General features: G+C 46.8%; 1 protein-coding gene across 3 annotated transcripts in view; it reads left to right on the forward strand.

Moving 5' to 3' along the window:
- EWSR1 (EWS RNA binding protein 1) overlaps positions 1-24,146 on the forward strand; it is a 403,636-nt gene that overhangs the window by 333,647 nt on the left and 45,843 nt on the right. For all 3 annotated transcript variants that reach the window (XR_013602525.1, XM_078667174.1, XM_078667175.1), the window contains one exon: positions 17,046-17,143. Coding sequence is in view for 2 of the 3 variants with exons in the window: in XM_078667174.1 (XP_078523300.1) it covers positions 17,046-17,143 (98 nt within the window). In the remaining variant the exon portion in view is untranslated. The remainder of the gene's footprint in view (positions 1-17,045; positions 17,144-24,146) is intronic.

The raw sequence follows: 24,146 nt of genomic DNA on the forward strand, positions 1-24,146 counted from the left end.
TCACCCAAATCTGCAACAGCCCGACCCACGATAAAGGCTCTATCCTCTCTTATCTCTAAAGAGAACTCTACCCAACTTGGATCGATCCAACCCTGTGACTGGTCAGACCACCACATTATCACATTCTTCATCAATGAAAAATTTAAATTTAACACGGTTCAACCCACCAAATCCAAGGTCTGGAAAAGGGACCTAAAAAAGAAACTCAATCCAAACTCTTTACCTTCCCACAGCTGCAATCTCCTCCTTCCCCCTACCGGTTCTCTGGACGTCCAATCTTTGACCGACCACTACCTCAACTCTATGACTTCTATAATCAATGAGGCCGCCCCCTTGCAACTGAAAAGAGTCTCCACTAAGAAAACCAACCCATGGTACGATGGTAGACTCAACGAAGATAGACTGGCCATGCGAATGGCAGAGCGCACCTGGAGATCAGCCCCTTCGGCACTGCACCTTAAAACTCTGAAGGAAAAGAGAAAAGCCTACTTCAGGAAAATCAAACGCACAAAATCAGACTTCTTCAGCCTCCAGCTCGACCAAGCAAAAAACCGAACAAGAAAACTGTTTGAACTAATCAATACATAATCCAAGGAACAACCCCAACTATCGCATAGCACAATAGGCGATATTCTATCCTGTGAAGACTTCTCTGCTTTCTTCAATCTAAAGACTGATAACATAAGGAAAGATCTCCTCAATGACGTAAACCTTTACTCCAACCCCCACAGCATAACACCCACTGAACCAAAGAACAATGCTGCATGGATATCCTTTGACACCTACTCGGAAGAAACAATTAACAAACTGCTCACCACATTGAAACCTTCCAATCACCTCACAGACCACCTTCCTGCTAATGCTGTAAAGGACTTCATCCCACTACTCCTCCCACTATGGACCAAAATTATTAACAGCTCACTTCAACAAGGACGCATCCCCGACTCCCTCAAAGTTGGACAAGTCACACCTATACTCAAGAAACCAACAGCTGACCCTACTGACCCAAACAATTACCGTCCTATTCCCAACGTTCCCACCCTTGCCACTGTTGGAAAAATGCGTACAACTCCAACTAACGAAACACATTGATCGGTTTGACCTCCTCAACCCTCATCAATCAGGCTTCCGAGCAGGGCACAGTACTGAACTGCTATTACACACATAATTGACGCCCTCCAAATCCTAGATCAAAACGATACCTGCCTCCTCAGCCTTCTTGATCTGTCCTCCGCATTTGACACAGTCAAACAAGTACTTACTCGAGTTGTTAAACACCAGAATGGGTCTATCTGGGACTGTTCTCAAGTGGTTCACTTCCTTTCTACATAACCGGTCTCAGAAATTCAAGAGCAACAACTTGATGTCCCCACCAGTGCCTGTAACATTAGGCGTCCCACAAGGATCTCCACTGTCTCTAACATTGTTCAACCTGGTCATGGAACCTCTCACCACCTTGTTACAAGCATCTAATGTACACTTTCACATGTACGCAGACGACACCCAACTATACCTGAAATTACAATCCCCCAATGACATCAAACTACTGAACTCCACGCTCAAACACACAATCCTGGCTTGCCGATGATCACCTCAGACTCAATGCTCTGAAAACGGAGTTCCTTCTGATCTCACCTCCCGCGAAAAGCTCCACCTCTCAAACCTGGCTTAAGCACCTAATTGCACTCAATGTCCAACCTACCATCGTGGACTCAGCGAAATCTTTAGGCATAACACTTGACGCCTATCTCAACATGCAACGGCATATCAGCAAGGCAATTAAGGGAGCGAATTTCCAAATAAATACCTTGAGGAAACTTAAACCCTTCCTCCCAGCCAAGGACTTCCAAATTGCAGTACAAGCCCTAGTCATGCCGCGCTTAGACTACGGTAGCGTCGCCCTCTGCGGACTCCCCCGATCTACAACTGCCCCCCTGAGAGCCTCTTTGAACGCTGCAGCGAGACTTCTCACTGGATCAAAAAAAACACTCTCATATTTCCCCTGACCTAAAATCCTTGAACTGGCTGCCTTTTGAGGCCAGAATACATCTGAAAATTGCATGCATGAATCAAAGAGCTATACACCACAGCTCACCTGGCTTCCTCACTCAGAAGCTGACAATTTCTGGTGGCTCAAGAACCACTAGAAGTACAAAGAATCTTCTTCTGAAACCTCGTAGATTCCGTAAGGAAAAAACATATAAGCGTTCCTTCTCAGGAATGGCACCCAGGATCTGGAATTCACTCCCTCCAGAAACCAGACTTATCACCTCCACTACATTCTTTAAGAAAGAAGTGAAAGCTATCCTCATGGCTAAATTCACGTGAACTTGTACCTTACTTTGGAACTATTTGAGACTCCTCACTATTTGTAATATTCGTTTTTCAGACTGTCTATTTGTATTATTGGTTTAACTGATTGTTTATGCTCCCTCTTGTATCTACCCTATTTTGCTACTCATTTACTACCTTCAACTATCCTTCACTCAAAAGCTTGTTAATTGCTCTCTTGTTTTTCCTACCCCTTGTTTTAAAGCGCTCTGATATCTGCAAAGATCTTGTTCGCGCTATATAAAACTCTCAAAATAAATAAATAAATAAAATTGTTATATCCTCAGATATAGTTGTTTTATTTTTAGAACCAACAGTTCTAAAAATATACTTTTCAAGTTATGAGTGCTCTCATGTAAATACTTTGCAAAGGAGCAATAAAGTTTGTGCACACAATAATTACAGGATCGATAGTTGAGCAACACAGTTATGAAACACACTCTAGCATTGAGCTCAATGGGTTTTTCACAGATAAGGACAGTGGATTACTTCATGGATTACTTTGGTAGTTCCAGGACCAGATCTTAGATTCAGTCCTGGGGTCTAAGCTGAAACAAGATTAGCAGAAACGTTTTAGTTACTGTGATGAATTTCCATGAATATAAAGCTGTTTTAAAAGTTCACTCATGAACTTTTCAATGTAAATCTGACAATGTTATTCAATGGGAAGAAATTCAGGTTGCAGGTAAAGTACGATTGCGTTACTTTTGTAACCCAGCACTGGTCTCCTAGGGCCAGCACTGGGGGCTTAGCTCAAAACAGGTAGGTAATTGTGTTTCAGTAGTTCGTATGATTTTTAAAGAATATTTGCAGTTTTCAAAAGTAGACACTTAAAAAACATTTCATAGAAAAGCAGACAATGGGTTCCTATGGCGAAAATACAGATTACTAGTAAACCCGCTAGGGATTACTTTTGCAGTTCAGTACTGGGCTGAAGGGTACAGTCCTGGCTTCTCCCCTGATCACAGGTGAGTACTTTGGAATTCGAACTTTGGCTGATTTTATAGGAATATTTTCAGTTTTCAAAACTTCACACTTAGAAAATTTTCGAGTAAAAAATGGGTCAATGTTATCCAATGGCAGGTAAGTGAGTGACCGGTTTCCAGGTGAGTACTTGGTTGGTGAAGTTAAGGTTCTGGGTATAGACTCAGGGGCCCCCCAGGGTCAGGTGAGTACAGTTAGTTCAGTCCCAGCGGCACAGGGGCAGCCGGGTGCAGAGGTTAGGTAGGCCCTATGATATCCAATGAGGGAAAGGGGGCCTGCGGTTGGTAGCTGCTGGCTAGCAAGCCATGCGGCTCTGGGAGCTGGGATCCTGGTCACTTGCTCAGGGCGGGGGGGGGGGGGAGTAGGATAGGTCAAAGGGGGTCACAGCCAGCGGCACTCGGGCGGCTGGGTGCCAGGTGCTTTTGAGCCGTCGGGCGCAATGTTACCCAATGAGGATCTTGAAGAGGGAACAAAGGCTGCAGGCTCGGGGACGGAGACTCTCCAGGGGCTACAAGCACTTCGAGAGGTAAGTTGGGATCTTGGATCACGGGTAGGTACCCAAAGGGAGGCACAGGGGGCTGTAGGGCGCCAGGTGCAGGGGTGTCTTTGGGTGTCCGAAAAGCTTACCCTTACTGGTCGCGGTAGGGGTGGCCCCTGGTTCTGAGTCTGCAGGCGTCAGCTGGTTCGTCGAGGAGGGTCTTTGGGCACTGGACTTCTGGTCCCAGTCGCTGGGCGGACGTCCTCATGGTCTTGGTTCAGATTGGCCCGGCCGGTGCAGAGTGGGCTGGTCTGGAGCTTCCTGGTGGGCACCAGGTGGGTTGTTGCAGCAGATCCTCTGCTGATGGGAGTCCCAATCTTCAAGAGGGTCAAGGCAGGCAGGTCCTCTGGGGGTCCCAAGGTTGCTGTCTCAAGGTTGCTGTCCGCGGGGGTCGCCGGGTTTGGCAGGAGCAGGTTCCAGAATCAACAGGCCGGTAGTGCTGGGGCCAAGTCAGTTGTTGTCCTGTTAGCAGTTGCATGGCGGGTCGTCTACTTGATCTTCTTTTTGGTATCGGGATCTGAGGAAGGAAGCTTCAGGGAGCCCCTAAATACTGAATTTAGAAGTGTTACAGGTAGGGCAAGGGCAGGGACCAATGGGTCCCTGCCCTTGGGTGGGCACACCCCCCTAGCCTGCTCCTCTCCTGTGGGAGGGGGGCAGGAGCCTTGCTGTGATAGGGCAAGTCTCCCCATCTTCAAGATGGCCGGAGCCCGGGGTTGTGCTTCACCTAGTCTCCCCCTCCTGAGGTGTGGGGTTGGCACAGGCTGGCACCCCCTCCCCGACGTAGTTTTTCCCGCCAGTCTTCCCGCCAGAGTGGGGGGGCAGGACTGGTGGGGGTTGGTTGCTGGGTACGGCAAATGGTCTGGGGAAGCTCACAGAGGCGGCATGCCTTTAAAGCTTCCCCCTGCCAGTCCTGGGGGAGGAAACCTAGCATCTCGCTCAGGATGTGCATTGTTGCAGGCCCAGGAGAGCGGGGGCTCTCCTACCCAGGGGTCTAGCAACATGTCTGTTGTGTGGCAGCCTCTGCAGCCACTCAGCCCAGACATGGATTGTAGGTTAGGTTTTCAGAGGGCATCTCTAAGGTGCCCTCTGGTGCATTTTACGTTAAATCCCACACTGGCATCAGTGCGAGTTTAATGTGCTGAGAAGTTTGATACCAACCTTGTTAGTCTTCAGTGTAGCCATTATGGTGCGGTGGAGTTCATAAGGAAAACCTCCCAGCACCATATACTCTTAATGGCATCACTGCACTTACAGTGCCCAGGAATGGCTCTGGGTACTGTAGGGGCACAGGGCTCATGCACCTGTGCTCACACCACTGGCATAGGGCACCCAGCTAGAGGGGTGACTGAAGTATGCCAGGGCAGTGGGTTCTGTGGGTATGGCACACAGGGATGTGTGCCATGTCGACTCTTTGTTTAGTTCTGTACTTAGACACTCTGCCTGCAAAGGCAGTGTGTGGGTGTCAGGGTACAGGGCCCCTGAGGGTGGCACAATAAGTGCTGCAGTCCTCAGGGGTCTTCTCTGGTCACCATGCCCTGGGTACCTAGGGTACCATTTACTAGGGGCTGACAGGTGGCCAGAGATGCCAATTTGGTTTTAGTTTCAACACAGTTTTAGGGAAGGAACACAGGCCCCTGGGTACCTGGTTGGCAGGAACCCAGGGCACACTGTCAAAGCACATCAGCAGTTCAGAAAAAAGTGGGGGCATACCAATGCAAGAAAGATGGCACTTTCTCACAATTGGCTCCTGCCATTTCCGCTTTGTCCAACCGACCTCCCTCCACCTCTTTCCCCCCCCCCCCCCCCCTTCCCCCCGACCCCCTCTAAATAGGGTACTGGGCTACATTCAACATCATTGATTTACTACCTTATCTACTGAGCTACTGGTGGCTCATATTCTATGGTAGCGCCACTAGAGCAACTAAACTATCCTCCAGTCTCATTCAGCCATGCTAGGGCTAGCTTGCTATTGCATCCATTTATGAATATTATCCCACAGTGAAGGGAAATTATTTTGCAGTGAGTCTTCCGGAGTCTCATGTTGGGCATTTTTTGCAGCCTTCTAAAGTTTGGGTTTGGAACTGTCCCTATTTTTTCCCCTTTTTCAATCGAGCCTACCTTTTATCCGTGTACCACATCCTACAGTGTTTAAAGCTAGTTCATTGCTTACTTTTGTTTGGCTTTGTCATTTGCTTCATTTTTCTTTTCTCGGTTGTCCTGATCTTGTTTGACCCTCTTCTAGAAGAAAGCTTCTTTACTTTCCTTCTGATTGGCTGGTTTGTGTCCTTCAACTAATTTCGGGGAACTACTTTTTTTTTGGGGGGGGGGGGTTTAAGCACTCAATTTATCTCCCTTCTGTTCTTCCCCGAAACCCCTGCTCTGTACGTAAGCACTTCTCCCTGCACTGCTCACCCTTGGTTGCTGCTTTTCACCCCCATCCCACCAGCTTTATTATGTGCCCCCACAGTCATCTTATTATTTTGCATTAGACCCTAAATGACTAGCCCTGTAACGGTTGCATCCTGGTGCTGCTGAGGTCAAATCAGACTAAGCAGCGCTGCCGCCTGATTCGCAGAAGACTTGAGTGCATTAGGAAAGCTTCCCTGGGAATACATTCTGCCAATTGCTTACCATTTACTTAGTGGTTCGCTTTATTTTTGTTTTAGGTAGTCCGGCTTGCGTTAGTCCAGTCTGTGCAGCATAGCCTGTTTATCAGGGCTCCTTTGTATTCTTCCACAAGTGCTTTCTCTAAATAAGCTGTCATGTTCGAGGCATATGAGCTGCAGATCCTACATTTTGCAATAGATCGCCACCTGGTGTTGGGCTCTGATGATTGCAGGTTGTTGTCTTCTTGGAAGTCTTTTGTAGTCATGCATGGTCATCGACTCCATCCTCAGATTGTTTTTTTCCGCCACTGGGTTCGGATGAAAGTTTTCCGCTCTGGCTAGAAAAATACTTTTTCTGCTTTTTCGAAGCGAGAAACTTCAAACAAACTTCTTTCGACATCGAATAGACTTTCGACATCACCAGCTACATTCCGGTGCGTCGACGCGGGCCGACGTGCCCATCGGCGCCGTGCGGCCTACGCCTCATGGAAAGAACTCCATTCAAGAGATGCCCGGTATGTTACACCTCCTCCATTGGCACCAAAACGTCCTTTGACACCGAAGGACTCGTCGACACCGAAGATAAAACACCCTTCGAAGCCTAAAGACAAGGACACTTCGACACCCGTACCATCGGTGCCGAAACCCAAAACATGTACCAATACCGAAAGCTTCGACTCCGAAACCTTCCGGTTCAAAAAACAAAGAGGCGGAGCCTGTTTCCGGCGCCAAAGGAACAGCAAAACCTGTCTCCACGCCGAAACCTTTAACGTCGGTACCAAAGACCCCAGAAAAGACTAAACAACCTTCGGTACCGAAGACATTGCCAAAAGACTCGGCTACTCCTCATAAGGCAAAAAGCACTAAACAACCTCTATCTAGGTTATAGAAGAGGAAGAACTGTTTAGACCAGATCCTAGACAGAAAAAGGTCTTTATTAATCCAAAAACTGGACATGTGGAAGCAATCCCTCATAAGAAAAGACCAGCAGACACACCACTTACACCTGTGGTTCCTGCAAAAAAGGACTGTGCAACTTTTCCAATGCACCCTTCCTCTCCTTCACCTTCCTCTGCTGTTACTCCACATGTAGAACCTATAACTTCTCCTATTCACTCTCCTGCATCATCACACCACACTGATGAGGAGTATGATTTGGATGGGGGGGGGGGGTGATGTCCCTTTAGATGAGGATTTGGATGTTAACACAGAATACCCTAAGGATGATGAGGCATATAATTTTGAACCAAATAATGCACCAGACATCCCTGATCCTCAGTACTACCCAACAAAACCTTCCCCTACAGAGGACAGTATTGGTTTTAATCATTTACCGAACAGAGCTGCACTTTTCCATGGGGTTCCTATGCACTCTGATGCCATTGAGGAGGTCTACCCAAATATTACCAATTATCAAAGGAGTCATTAAACATGCTCCAGATATTTTTAAAGATCCAGTAAGGTGTAGGGTGTTAAATCCTAGAATAGAGAAAAAGTATAGGCCAGTACCAGCTGATCCAGTATACATTAAGGGCCATCTGTCATTAGACTCCTTGGTGGTGTCAAATGCACGCAAAAGGGCTAATTCTCAGACTTCTGGAGACACCCCCCCCGCCTGACAGAGTCCAAAATTATTGATGCGTCAGGGAAACTAATTGCTGCACAAGCAACAAATATATGGCGCATAGCAAACACACAGGCTTTACTTTCACGCTACAACAGGGCTCATTACAATCAACTAGAAAAGTTGATGGAACACCTACCAGATCAACACAAGGATCTGGCAGCGGAACTTTTACAAGAAGGCACATTAATTTCGAATGCCTCAATTAAATGTGCGCATGATGTACCTGACACAGCATCCAGAGCAGTGAACACTAGTGTTATTCTCAGGCGTCGCGGATGGTTACGCATTTCGGGTTTTAAATCAGAGGTACAAACTACCATCCTAAACCAGCCCTTTAATCAGAACCAATTGTTCGGGCCGGAGGTAGATAATACATTAGAAAATATGAACGACACAGACACCGCTAAGTCTATGGGGTCATTACAATCCACCCCAACTAGAGGTTCTTTTCGCCGCTCCTCTTATAGAGGAGGCTCCAAGCAAACCGGCGCAGACACAACATCCTCTTTTAAAACACACACGCAGACTTCCTCGAATAGAGGATATTTTAGAGGAGGATACAGAGGCAATAACAAAGGTAGAGGTAGTAACAACAACCGCTCCTCTTCCACTCCTAAACAGTGACTTCCCTCTGCCTCCCCTACAGCATTCCACTCCTGTGGGGGGCAGACTTTCACAGTTCCTACCTGTCTGGTACTCCATCACAACAGACAGAGGTGGGTAAGACAAATTATCCAACATGGCTACTGCCTAGAACTCACTGCAACCCCCCAAACATACCACCCAGGCAGCGTCCAATGTCGGCAGAACACATAACTCTGCTTCAACAGGAAGTTCTAGCACTTCTACAAAAATATGCTATTCAAGTAGTTCCATTAGAAGAACAGGGAACAGGAATCTACTCCTTGTATTTCCTAATTCCAAAGAAGGACAGGACCTTAAGACCAATTCTCGACCTCAGGCCCCTCAACCACTACATACAATCAGATCATTTTCATATGATCACGTTACAACAGGTACTCCCATTACTACAACAGGGAGATTTTCTGTCCACGCTAGACCTAAAGGACGCCTACTTTCACATTCCAATACATCCTGCGCACAGGAAGTATTTAAGGTTTGTCATACAAGGACAACAGTATCAGTTCAAAGTCCTTCCATTTGGGGTTACAACAGCACCAAGATTGTTTACAAAGTGCTTAGCAGTAGTGGCAGCACACCTCAGAAGACAACAAATACATGTCTTCCCCGAACTAGACGGCTGGCTCATAAAAGCAAGATCGTACAACCAGTGTGCACAACACACAAAGCAAACAATTCAAACACTGCACAACTTAGGGTTTACGATAAACTACACCAAGTCGCACCTAGAGCCTTCGCACGTTCATCAATATCAAGGAGCTACTATAAACACATCGGTAGCTCTAGCGTATCCCAGTCAAGCCATGATTCAAAGTATTCAGAACTTAGTATCCCTTTTTCAATGTCAGCACTCTCTACCAGCCAGAGTGTTCATAAAACTAATAGGTATGATGGCATCTTGCATCTTCATAGTTCCCCACGCAAGACTGCAAATGCGCCCACTACAAGAATGTCTAGCACAACAGTGGAATCAGGCTCAAGGTCAGCTCACAGACCTGGTGTTGGTAGACAGCCGTACATAACGCTCTCTGCAATGGTGGAACACCAAAAAATTGACAAAGGGACGGCCGTTCCTAGACCCAATTCCACAGATAGTGCTCACAACAGATGCATCCCTCACAGGATGGGGAGCCAATCTCCTGCATTATACCACACAAGGTCAATGGAACAATCAACAGAAACAGTTCCACATCAACCATTTGGAGCTGCTAGCCATTTTCCTAGCACTCAAAACTTTTCAAGTACAAATACAAAACAAAGTTGTACTAGTCCTGACGGACAATATGACAGCCATGTATTATATACAAAAACAGGGGGGGGGGGACACACTCTCTGCAACTGTCCCAACTTGCACAGAACATCTGGAGATGGGCCATCCCTCAAAACATACATCTGACAGTGGAACACCTTCCAGGGATCCACAACCAGATAGCAGATCTGTTAAGTCGACAATCACAACAGATTCACGAATGGGAGTTGCACCCACAAGTACTTCAACCATTCATCCAAATGTGGGGGCATCCACAAATAGACCTGTTTGCCACCCACTAGAACTCAAAATGCCCAACCTTCGCCGCCAGGTTTCCACACCCACGGTCGGAGGGGAATGCAATATGGATGAACTGGTCAGGCAGATTTGCGTACGCTTTTCCGCCTCTCCCCCTCATTCCACTTGTAGTACGCAAGCTCAGACAACAGTCACTCAAACTAATACTAGTGGCCCCCACATGGGCACGTCAGCCGTGGTTCACCACGTTACTAGATCTGTCATTGGTTCCACATCAGAAATTACGGCTCACGCCATCCCTGTTAACACAGAACCATGGAGAAATAAGACACCCAGAACCAAGCCAACTGAATTTGGCGATCTGGCTCCTGAAGTCCTAGAGTTTGGTTACTTAAACTTACCACCAGACTGCATGAATATAATTAAAGAAGCTAGAAGACCCACTACCAGAGCATGCTAAGTGGAAACGATTTGCAATATATTGTAACAACAATCACATTGATCCTTTGGATGTTTCCATCCAAAATATTATTTGCTACCTTCTACACTTACAAAGGTCCAATTTGGCTTACTCTTCCATACGCCTACATCTGGCAGCTATTGCAGCGTATTTACAAAATAGACATCTATCTCTTTAGAGTACCTGCAATAAAAGCATTTATGGAAGGACTAAAAAGAATCATCCCACCTAGGTTACCACCTGCTCCAGTATGGAACCTAAATGTAGTCCTTACAAGACTCCTAGGACCCCCTTTTGAGCAGTTACATAAATGTGAACTGCAATTCCTAACATGGAAAACTGCTTTCCTTGTCGCCATTACCTCTCTCAGAAGGGTTAGTGAAATGCAAGCATTCACTATAGAAGAACCATTTTTTCAAATACATCCTTATAAAGTGGTTCTTAGACCCAATCCAAAATTCCTACAAAAAGGGATTAGTCCTTTTCACCTAAACCAGTCAGTAGAGTTACTGGTGTTTTTTCAAAAACCGGACTCTTTTGCACAAAGAGCTTTACGCACCTTAGATGTTATAAGAGCTTTACTATATTACACAGACAGGACTAAATCCTTCAGAAAGACAAAACAACTATTTGTATCTTTCTCTCCACCACACAAAGGCAATCCTATCTCTAAAGGAGGTATTGCTAGATGGATTGTAAAGTGTATTCAAATATGCTATCACAAAGCTAAATGTACACTAACAGTTCCTCCTAGAGCACACTCCACTCACAAACTAGGAGCCTCTATGGCTTTCTTAGGAAACATACCATTAGAGGACATATGCAAAGCAGCCACACGGTCTACAATACACACTTCACTAAACACTATTGTGTTTATGTGCAAGCCAAGCAGCAAGCTGCAGTAGGCCAAGCTGTTCTTAAAACACTATTTCAGCATACTGCAACGGATACAAGTGACCACCGCTAGGGGAGACACTGCTGCACAATCGTTGCAAAATGTAGGATCTGCAGCTCTTCTGCCTCGAACGGAAAATGTTACTTACCAGTATGCATCTGTTCTTTGCATGTAGAGCTGCAGAATCCTACATGCCCTCCCGCCTCCCCGGGACTTGTATCCGTTCCAGTACTCGTCTTACTTAGATGCACACGCATGGACATCCTTTTCTTTTTTACTTCTACTAACTCCATTTCCCATCATGGCGAAAAACAATCTGAGGATGGAGTCGATGACCATGCGCAGTATTGTCCATGGGAGGAGTCCCCTATCTCGTGACTACAAAAGACTTCTTCCAAGAAGACGACAACCTGCAATCATCCGAGCCCAACACCAGGTGGCGATCTATTGCAAAATGTAGGATTCTGCAGCTCTACATGCCAAGAACAGATGCATACTGGTAAGTAATATTTTCCTTTTCTTATTTTGTCACATTTGCTTTGCATTCAAAGACAGATGTCAAATGTCAGGCTCTGTCTTGCGAGAGCTTGGTATTTACTTTTCTTTTTTTTACTTCAAAGTGAGAGGCTTTGTGGTAATCCTGCCAGCACATTTTTTGCTAATTCAGAAGTGTAGAGAAAACAAATGTTAGTGGCATGTGTAGCTGTAAGTTTGTATGCTGTGCATACTCCTGCGATTAAGCGTTGGGCTTGGATGTGTACAACCAGTTTTTGTTAGAAGTTGTTCACGGTATATAGTGGGTTCCTCTCTTAAGCAGTGTTGTGCATGAACATTGACTCCATAGTTAGATGGTTTTCTTCCGCCATCTGGTCCGGATGTGATTTGCCAAGGCTGAGTGAAGCTTAGTTGTCAAGCTAATCCTCGAGCCTTAAGCGGTTTTTGACATTGGCTGCTTTAGCTCCGAAGTGCCTTTCGGCGTCGAGCCAGTAGTGGGTGCTGAAGATGACGTAGAGAAAAGTTTGTTTTTGGGGTGCTGACTGTAAGAGCCGGACTCTGTATATACTAGTTTGAAAATAGGTATAGTGTGCAGAGTCTAGTGCGTCCCCAAAGGTAAGGCAGTGGTTAAAGTAGATAATGCCTTACACTCAAATTAGTGGTAGCTGGGCTGAGTGTTTAGGCTTATCAGAGGGTCGTGTTAAGCATTTGTTGTACACACTCCGGCAAGAAATGTCACACTCGGATTGAATACAGACCAGTTGGTTTTTATAAAAAGTTGCTACTTTGTTGTTTTATCACCAGAACCAAGAATCACTTGGTGCAGGTAAGTTTTGCCGTGTTTAACCCCTTCGACGCGCGTGACAAGGTCAGCTCGTCATGGGCGTTACCTGCGCTGCGCGTGTGACGAGCTGACCTTGTCACGTAACGCGGGATTTACAAAATCGCAGCGCGCAGCGGGAAAACCGCTAGCGCGCATGCGGTTAAAAAGTAGCAGTACTGATCTGAACGAGACACGTTGGTAATAGATTCCTTACCTTGGAATATCCCCAGGCGTCCGACTGGATCCGTTAAGTTTTGCTAGCAGTAACCCTGCGCATCAGTAGGTGGAGTCCTGCGTCTCCACGTCAGTCGCTGGCATCGTAAGCGCAGAGATAACGTCACGGAGACTACTTAGGGGCCGCCCATGCACGTTGAAGTCCGTTCTGTACACAACTTTCCGCGCCAGGAACGCAGAAACATGCAAGAAACTGACCACAGGTGCCAAGAATCTAGGGTCCTGAAAAGGGGATGACCTTAACCCTAGAAATCAGTTTGCAGCACGGGGAGGACGGGTGGGGCGGTAAGGAATCTATCACTAACGAATGTCTCTTACAGATATATTGTTACACAAGTAGTAAGTATCTGAAAGAGACGTCCGTGATAGATTCCTTACCTTAGAATAGATACCCCAGCAATACCAACCCCGATGGTGGGTCTGCGAATAAGATTACATCAGAAAGTTACGGAGAACAGAATGGCCAAAGAAGCCGTCCCTCCGGACTAGACTGTCAAGGCAGTAATGCTTGGTGAACGTGTGCAGCGAGGCCCACATAGCTGCCTGACAATTGTCCTGCAAGGGAACACCGCGTCCCAAAGCAGTAGTGGCTGCCGTTGCCCTGGTGGAATGGGCACACAGCCCCACAGGAGTCTCCTTAGCCAACGAGTAACCCGCTTTGATGCACAGAAAGACCCACCAAGAGATTGTTTGTTTGTGCACGACCCAACATTTCTTTGCTCCCCCATAGCCAACAAAGAGCTAATCATCCACCCGGAACTGTTGTGTGCGCATCAGATAAAACAAAAGCGCACGTTTTGGGTCCAGGCGGTGGAGCCTCTTTCGAAGGAAGTGGAGGTGGAAAGAAAGTGGGCAAAGTGATGGTCTGCCCGATGTGGAAGGGCGTGACAACCTTTGGCAAGAAAGGAGGACGGGTCCTTAGAACCACCTTGTCCGGATTAACAAACGAAAGGAGGTTTAGAAGAAAGAGCCTGGAGCTCACTCACTCTTCTGGCAGAGGTGATAGCTACCGGGAAAGCCGTCTTGAGAGTGAGAAGACGTAAAGGACAGTTATGAAGGTATGAAGGGGTTCAAAGGGAGCGCACATCAGATATGTCAAGACAAGATTCAAGTCCCATTGAGGCATTATGAACGGCACGGGAGGAAACGTGTGCGTAATGCCTTTCAGAAAAAGGTTAACCAGAGACTTAAAAAGACTGTTGATCAGGGAGCCTCAGAAAGGCGGAGTTAACAGAAAGATCACCTCTGATAGTGCCCAAAGCAGAGCCCTGCTGGGCCAAAGAAGGTAGGAACAGAAGGACCTCGGAAAGAGGGGCAGAAAGGGGATCCACAGCTTTAGTTGCGCACCATGCCACAAACTTGTTTCATTTGCAGGTGTATACGGTTTTAGTGGAGGGGCGCCTGGCTGCCAGAATAACATCACAGAGGGGAAGATCGAAAGTCATCAACTGTCGCCGCACAATCGCCACGAATGGAGGTGGAGGCTGGAGAACCGTACCCTGCTACTGCGACAGAAGTTCTGTAGTAGGGGATCTCTGTGTATAGCCATAATCTAGTGAATAGTCCCGCCCATGTTTGTAGAGCAATCAAAAATAATCTCTTAAAGTGTCGAAAAATGCAGAACTGCACAGACACTTAAGAGAGAATTAAAGACAGATAATGCAGCCTATAAAGCAGGCTACACTGTCCAGTACTTCAACTAGAAATTCCACAAAAAAATCCACAAAACAGCAAAGCCTGTCCAGATTTCCCTTGCTTTTGCAGCAAAAACCCTCTGGAATGATAGAGAGGAGGACCTGGACAGAACAAATACTGCAGGCTTGGGCAAGAAGATCTGGAGGTGAGAACCTATTGGAGAGGTAAGTTGGGATGTCCTGGGATGCCAGGACACCATCTGTTGGGCCACCCAAGGCTGTGAGGCTTCTGGTTCAGGGGTATTGTATTTTGGCAATGAGTTTTCCTTACAGCTTCGGTCATGGGAATCCTCCAGATAGGGGCTGCAGGTGTCTTCTGGAGGCATGAGGCAGGTCAGGGATCACCTGATCCCAATCCAGGATCACTGGGAGACCACCTAGTGATGTTGGGCCACTCTAACTCTGCTCATGGGCTTCAGGTGCAGAGTGGTGCACACTCGCAGATTTGGCCGGGGCCCGAGCCTATTGGTGAGCAAATCCGCTACTCCCAGAATTCTTTTTAGGGAAGGCAGGGCAGGTCCTCCAGGTTCTGGGGGCTGCTGGCTGCAGGACACACTGGTATTCCGCTGGAGCAGGTCGAGGTTGAGACCGGCCATTAGGGCTGGGCCAAGTCAGTTGTTGTCACCCTCTTCTTCCTTCAGCAGGGCTTTTCAGGCCTTCTTTCTTGTCTAAGGGGCAAGGTTCGGGGTTGCCTCTAAATACAAAATTTAGGGGCGTTTCAGGTTGGGACCCTCCCATCTGGTGACTACACCCCCTAATATGCCACCCTCCAGTGGATGGGGGGGGCATAAGCCTCACTCTGGTTGGCTGGGTACCCCATCTTAAAGATTGCGGGGACTGAGTTGTGCTTCCCCTCTGCTCCCCTGACCTGATGGGTGGGGTTGGCAAAGGTGGGCACAGCTCTCCTATGAGCTTGGTTTTCCCATCGATTTTCCCGCCCAAACTGGGGGTCAACTGGTGGGTCCAGTAGCTGAGAGCAGCAAATGGCTGGGTCAGCTCACAAATGCGGCAAGCTATTGAAGCTTCACCTTTGTGGACCCTGCCCAGTTTTCAGTAAAGCCTTTATGGTACTGTGGAGTTCGTAATGACAAACCCCCGGCACCATATACTCTTAATAGCATTATTGAACTTACAATGTCTAAAAATAGGCTCAGACACTGTATGGGGTACAGGCACCAGTGGTATAGTGCACCCAGCTAGAGGGGTGGTTTACCTATGCCACAGGCAGTGGATTGTAAATGGCACCCAGGATTGTGTGAATAGAACTATGTGCACAGCCTATAATTGTGTTGCTAACTTCACACAGCGAGTACCCAACAAATTTAATCTTTCATGCACAAGAATTAAAATGACAAATACCTTCTTAAATGGTGTCTAAATCAATTTTCATTAATGTATGAAACATTGAAAAAATTGAAAACAGTTAATTGATTCAATGACAATGAAATGATATCATTGTTGATACATCAATAACAATTGCACAACTCAAACAGAATTATAATAATCTTGATGAATGTTGCATATGACACCATGCCCAATGCAGTTCGGGACCCTAAGTCCCTTCTTCAGGGGCCATGGCTGCTTAAATATTTGCCAGTAGAAAAAAATGAAATTAAAGTTTAACGTCTTTTCAATTTGTGAGCATCGTGTAGGACTTTCTCGTCCAGATCCAGGAGTTTGTGTTCAGTTGGACTTTAAGCAAGCAGGATTCCGTGGCTATTGATGTATGGAGAACCAGAGTTACAGGTCAGTAACTTATTTCCGTACATAATCTGGGATGCGGCTAGTGTCTGATATTGCGGGTATCTTGGGACGTAATCCAGTCATTCGATACGTATTTGAAATCATAAAGCAAGATAAACAATTTGCAGCATTCCATACTTTATATGAAACTGCTGGAGAGTGGACATGTGAATCTACCACCACAAGCTTCAAACTCAAGGTTATATTTTTTTATATATATAGAAGAGCACAGCTTTCTACTTTTTTTCCCAAGTTCGTAGTAAAGGAGTGGTGTTTCAAGAAAGGCCCTGATGGTAGGACTAATAAAGCTTCCAGTTGGACAATCGCACTTTAATTATTTTTGGGGGGAAATGGTATTTAAAAAAAATGTAATTCACCTTTTTTTCTCTCCATTTCAAGAAATGTAATCTATACATTACCACATATGACTTCTGTCCATTAAGTATCATTTCTGGTTTAATTACAGGGGCTGTGGAAACCAGAACTTCTCCTGGCGAATTGAGTGTAATCAGTGCAAGGCTCCCAGACCTGAAGGTTTTATGCCTCCACCTTTCCCACCTCCAGGTATAAAATGTTTGTCTTTGCCCCACCCACCCACCCTCCCGGAGCTATCGTTGCTGCCTTTTTTCTGTAACGTTTGCTGTTTTGTGGTTGCAATGTTTTCAAGATCTTCCAAGATGGTCACAATGAGAAGATTTAAACACATTTTGCTCATCTAGGTGGGTAAAGAGCACATTGCATACAAGAGAGAGAATAGGATGATGAGGCAGTGTATTCTAGTATTCTGTTAGTGGTCACTTGTGAGCACCATTAAAAATGTCCAACTAATATCCTCATTCTTCATTTATTTTGCCAATGGTCTGAATCTTACCAGCAAGTTAGTTTATCCCCTCCAATCACTCCAGGTGATTATTTGTGACATTCTGTGGAGATGTTGATACACGGGCAGTCCGGTATTGGTAGGCCTCACCCATCGCAGCAGCCTAGTGTAGGCGACAATGGTTAAACCAGTTAAGTACAATTGTCCTGATGGTACGTCCGTAGGGGGTACCAGGCTGTGTGGTAACGGTATATCTTCTTTTCATGGAGGTTCGTAAGAGTCTATGAACGTGTCAAGAGTTTCACATCCTTCTGGATGTCTGTTTCCAGGGAGAGTTCTGTAGTGCTATGTTGTCCGCTCCTCTGAGATCGGCGATCCAGCATTTGTTAGATGTCTTGCCTGTGTCTTTCCAATTGGCAAGGACCATTTTCACTGCTGCTGTTAGTAACCGGTCTAGTAGATCTTTATCGGATTCAGTTCTCAAGTCTGTGCTCATAAATGCCATGGGCAGGTTGAAAAAGTATTTTATTAGCGTACAACCAAACAAACCATTTATAAAGTCAAAGATTTTCCCCCAGAACGCTTTAAGTAGTCTGCATTGATGTGCTAAATCCCCCGTTTCCTTATTGCAGTTCCAACATGACGCGTAATCCTGAGGCCTAATGAGAATAATCGGGCAGGGGTATAAAAAGCCTTGTGTAGTAGCCAATATTTTGTTTGTGAGTGGACCTGGGAGATCTTATTATGTGAGATGGAGCTCCGTAGTGTGGACCATTCTTGTTCATTGTGTGTGGCTGTAGACTACTGTTCCCAATAGGCAACAGTCTTATCAAGTTTAGAGGTTTTTGGACGGAGGAGTTTGTAGAGCTGCGAGACCTGGTGACCCAATTTGTTAATCTTTGTCACAAACAGGGAGATTGATGGTTGTAAGGTTGATAATTTGGCTTTTGAAAGGGCCGTTCTGATTTTCAAAATATTATAGAATTCAATGTCGGCTAGGTTATATCTTGACTTGAGGTCTGAGAATGTAATGGGATATGCAGCGTTTTCTAGTTGCTAAGGGTAGTGGATACCTTTTCCAGTCCATGTGTCAAAGGCTAGGCTTTTACCTTTATACAAAATCTTGCTATTGGCCCAGAGTGATTCCATTTTAGATCCTTTGATACTATTCTCCAGTTTCTTGTCTACCCTTAGTGGCACGATTTTTGTATTTTTAAAGATGGACTTGGAGGTGTGGGTGTATAGTCTATTTGTTAGGAGAGCCAGGGGGCTTAGGTTATTCAGGATGGCCCTCTCTACCTCTAGCCAGACCGAGGTATAGCCGGTAGGCGGTAATATCCAATATGAGCCTTGATTTGCCAGAAAAGCTAGGATATGTGTGATTTAACCTCATGGCTGCTGCTGACGAGCTCAGCTCGTCTTGAGGCGCAGCGGAGCTGAGCTCGTCACGGCCGTTGGAACGTTCGCACGCCGGGCTAATTTCCCCGCTGTGCTGAACGTTCTAAAAACGGGTGTGGCCGTGACGAGCTCAGCCCCCCCCCCCCCCCCCCCCGCACAGTGGGGGGGGGGAACTCCCCGCAGTGAAGGGGTTAATGGTTATCCATCAATGTCTGTTCCTCCCATTCGAGTTCCATGCTACCGCCTGATTCCACATTTTGAAATCAAATTGGTGAAAACAGGAGTAGTCTAAGGAGCACAGGTGTAAGCAGTCTAAAGGGGAAATCACCCCTTCCAGATACCTAGTAAATTTATTTCCACCAAATTTAAAACTACTGTGTGGGAACATTACTGTTTTTGGTGGGAAGGATTCATCATAAATGTAAATGCATAACCATATTGCTTTTAGCTTATTCCTTTTGTCCAAGTTAACAGGTAATGCACTCTTAAGGTTTTAAATCTAGTAGGTATAACTCTTTTGTAACAGGATCTTAGACAATTGCATTCTCCAACATTGGATTTTTTAAATATTCACATGCTTGAATTATTTCCTGTCACATGGCTGAACATTTCCGGTACACTAAAATAGCAGTATACAGTGTAAAAAGATACCACATACAGTATATAATGTTGTAGGAATTTGGCTCTGTATATTCTATACCAAAATGAGGTATAGTGTGCACAATCCAATGGAACCGCAAAGGTGGACAGAGGTAAAAGCACCTTACTCTCTATTGTGGTAGTGTGGGTGAGCAGTAAGGCTTTATCAAAGGGTAGTGTTAAGCATTTGTTGTACATACAATCAGCAAAAGATGTCCAGCACTCTGACTTAACTCAGACCAATTTGTTTCTATAAAAATACGTTTTTATTTCTAGAACCAAGCCAAGTCTGGCACAGGTAAGTGAAATAAATGCTTAGCGAAATATTATGCAGTTTTCAATTGCGTACACTTTCAAATGCAGTTTGAAATAGTTAAGGATTCGAAATTGCTGTAAAATTACTTTTCAGTTACTTTTTAGATTACTTTGTAAGGTACTTTTTCTACTCTGTGATATATGCCTAGATATTAAACTGAGACATATCTTAGAGAAAAGGTAAGTAATATCAGTTTCGCAGCGTGAAGTGAATCTTTCTGGATTCACTATGCTGTGCATTATTCCGCGGTCTAGTGGTTGGGTCCGGAATCAGTCTTTTCTTTTTTTTTTTTTTTTCCGTAGGCCAGGTGGGTGTCGACGCCCCACCTTTTGGTGTCCTTCCTGTGACGTCGGCATGCTTCCTGCGGAAGCTCCCACCCTTGGGCGCCATCTTCAAATTCTTTTTTCCGCCGTTGGGTCTGGATCGTTCCCAAGAGGGCTCCAGAGATTTGGAGAAAAGAGAAGCCAAAAGCCAAGTTTTGGGAAGAAAAGAGTTGAGAAGACTAAGTGAGACCACATCATCGAAGGAGACGATGGAAGAGGATCTTTGAGGAACTTCGACGTCCAGAAGAGAATGCGCAATCAGGGGGCTCCCTGAACGCAAAAGATGGACAACACACCATTCAAATTCTGCCGGAACTGCCGCCACAAGTACGCGCAGAAAGACCAACACCCAGTTTGCAACCTCTGCCTGCCGGTCGACCACGAAAGCAGGGATTGCAACGCCTGCTCCGCCTTTACGCCGAAGACCCTTCGAGTGAGAGAGAGGCAGAGAAGAGCTAACTTCGCCATGCAGGGCAAGGGCCAACCACCTTCCCTTCGAGACCTGGGACTCTCGACCAACAAGGAGGATTAAGTCGCCGAAGAAGTCGACGGCTACACAGTCGTAGAGACCGATAATACGAAGACTCCAGAAAAGGTAGGAGACTTGACGCCCCAAAAAGGCCTGAAAGACTCCACAGTCTGCCCAAGACTCTCGAAAAAAACGAGCGCAAGACCCCGAAAGCGCCGACGCCAAAAAATTTGGCGTCCGCAAAAAACATCCAGGGCCAGCGGATCCTCACAGAAGGACTCCCAGGCGCCGTAGGACGGCGACCAGCCTAGGTTGTCAAAGCGCCCACGAAAGGGAACGCTCGACGCCGAAGACCTCTTCGTCGATGAAGAACACAAGACTAGTCTCGACGCCGAAACCCGTCTCGACGCCATCTTGCCAGACCGAGACCGGCACAACCACTCGACGCCGAACAGCCTGCCGAGATGGAAAGAAAGAAGAGAAGACTCGAGGCAGAGATGGAGAACATCCTGCAGCGAAAGATTTCGACGAAAGATGAAAGCGTATACAATTCCGTCTTAAGCCAAAGCCACCGGTGGTCGAGTTCGTCGAGGAAGAAGAGTTTGAGGTCCAAGGACCGTCGGAAAGCTGGGAAGATCTGGAATATCGGGAGGAAGAGACCCCCACCCCCCCTACTACCAGGAGGAGGCAGATGACGACCAGAGGACATTTCAGGGCTCCACATACTCTGACTCACAGGACCTCTAAGCCGAGAGTCCAGAAGAGGGAGTGGACACATATCCTGCGAGGCCCTCGCCGCCTGACGACATTGGACTTTACAATGAAGTCATCAAGAACGCAGCAACAGCGTTAAGAGAAACTCGAGGAGGAACAGCCAAAGGCGGATTTCCTCGTGGAAGCACTGCTCCCAATACAAACTGGGAGCCAGTACCTGCCAATGCTCAAAAGCATCAAAGGACAAGGGAGAGAGGCCTTCAAAGAGCCTGCGACTTGTAAACCTGTCACACCCAGGACGGAGAAAAAGTACAAGCACTCCCCCAAGGACCCACCCTACATCCAGGGATCGGTCAATGCAGACTCCATCATTGTGGCAACAGTAAGGAAAAGGGACAATGTCCCGACAACTTCAGGACCACCTCCAGACAAGGAGAGCAGAAGGATGGACCTGACAGGGAGAAAGATCTAGAGGAATGCCGCAACGCACTGGCGCATGGCTAATTCATACACCCTGCTGAACAGGCATCAATACCAGATCCTGGACGAACTGGGCCAGTTAGTCAAACACCTCCCACAAGAATACCAGCAAAGAGCTACGCACCTGGTAGAGGAGGGGAAGAAATTGGCAAATTCTTGCCTAAAAGCAGCACTGGACGGTGCAGACACATCCAGCAGACTTATGATGCTGGGCATCACTGAAAGGAGACAAGCCTGGCTCAGAATATCCGGTTTTAAACCGGAGGTGCAACACAACATCCTGAACACACCGTTCAACTGTGAGACACTGTTCGGAGCACCAGTGGACGAAAAGCTCACCCAGCTGAAAAAGGACAACGACACTGCAAGATCCATGGGGGGCCTTGCAATTCAGAGGCACAAAGAGGAACCCAGTCACTGAGACCAAACTGGAGAGAGGGAAACCAGCCGGGAACGTCGCACCAGACTTTCCACCAGACTTTTTCACCAGGGCGACACCCAGACGCAACAAGGCCAGCAAAAACACTGGCAATACCAACAGAGGGGCCAGTCCTTTCGCGGGAGGGCGAATGGACGTGGAAACAGAAGAGGGGGACAACCCACCTCCAAGTGACTCTGCCACGCTACTAGTGCACACCCTTCCAAGAACTACAGGGGTGGAGCACAGATGCAACAAAGGAGTGGCTCAGACTAAACATCCAAGAGCACGTAACACCGGTAGGAGGAAGACTGAACCTTTTCTTCCAGGAGTGGAAGAAAATAACTACAGACAGATGGATTCTCAACACCATACAGTACAGATACTGCATAGAGTTGGTAAGAACACCACCAAACAAAAACCAAAAAAGAGCACTAGCAAAGCAGGAACTAGAGCTACTTCTAAGGGAAAAACAAGAACTCCTGCAGAAGGAGGCTATCGAGCCTTTACCTCCCATAGAGTGGAACAAGGGGGTGTACTCTACGTACTTCCTGGTACCAAAGTTAGACGAAACAATGAGACCCATCCTGGACCTAAGGTTCCTCAACAAATAGATAAAAAACCAAAAATTCAAAATGACGTCCCTGCAAGAGGTCCTTCCACAGATACAATGCGGGGACTTCATGGTCACCATAGACCTCAAAGATGCCTACCTGCACATCCCAATGAACAGGCAGCACAAACATCTGCTAAGATTTGTCATCAACACAGATCACTATCAATTCACGGCACTGGCATTCGGACTGAAATCAGCATCAAGAGTATTCACAAAGTGCCTTGCAGCAGTCGCAGCACACTTAAGGAGGGAAGGGATACACGTATACCCTTACCTGGACAACTGGCTAATAAAAGCAAGGTCATACAAGACATGCAAACGTCACGCACAGCGAGTGACGGACACACTGATGGCCCTGGGTTTCTCCATCCACTGGGGAAAATCGTCAATGAACCCAGAACAAGTAAATATTTTCTTGGGTGCGCATATCAACAACGTACAGGAGAAGGTGTTCCCCAGCGAGAAGAGAACGCTGGCACCGTTGAAGGAGGCGCGCCTCTACCAGAAGGGGCGAGCTCTGACAGTGAGGACGGCGAGCAAGATAAATGGGCATGATGGCCTCATGCATACACATAGTGCCGAATGTACGACTCCACATGAGACCACTCCAGGAGCGGTTACAGGTTGTTGGGAAGACCTAGTGGTTGTAATGCACGCAGTGCACGAGGAGATATCATGGTGGAACAAAGGAAACATAACAAAAGGGAAGTTTCTAACACCACCAACACCAACTGTGACCATCACCACAGACTCATCCCAGAAGGGATGGGAAGCACACATGAAAAAACTCAGTGAGGGGTCTGTGGACAGCAGCGGATGCGGTCAAACACATCAATTACCTGGAACTAAAGACCGTTTTCCTCGCACTAAAGGCATTCCAGACGAAGCTGTACAACCAAACAGTGTTGATCCAGACAGACAACACAACAGCGATGTTCTACAGGGAGGAACACAATCAGCCCCGCTGTCGGAACTAGCGCAGGAAATATGGAGATGGGCCATCCCACTAAAAATAGATCTACTGGCGATTCATCTACCAGGGAAGGACAACGTGGAAGCAGACTGGCTCAGCAGACAGACATCGGCTTCCCGCGAATGGGACCTCAATGCCCAAGAGACAAAAGACTGTTCGACAGGTGGGGAACACCATCGATGGACCTGTTTGCAACACGCCAGAATGCAAAATGCCAGCACTTCGCATCCAGGCAACCAGGGGAAGGGTCACTGGAGAATGCCCTATGGATAAGCTGGTCAATCCCCAGATGATATCAAACTTCTGAACGGCACACTTAGAAACACCCAATCGTGGTTGGCCGACAAGCACCTCAAACTAAATGCGCTGAAAACTGAGTTCCTCCTGATATCACCCCCTGC

This window comes from Lissotriton helveticus, chromosome 11 (assembly GCF_964261635.1).
Source record: "Lissotriton helveticus chromosome 11, aLisHel1.1, whole genome shotgun sequence".
Lineage (NCBI taxonomy): Eukaryota > Metazoa > Chordata > Amphibia > Caudata > Salamandridae > Lissotriton > Lissotriton helveticus.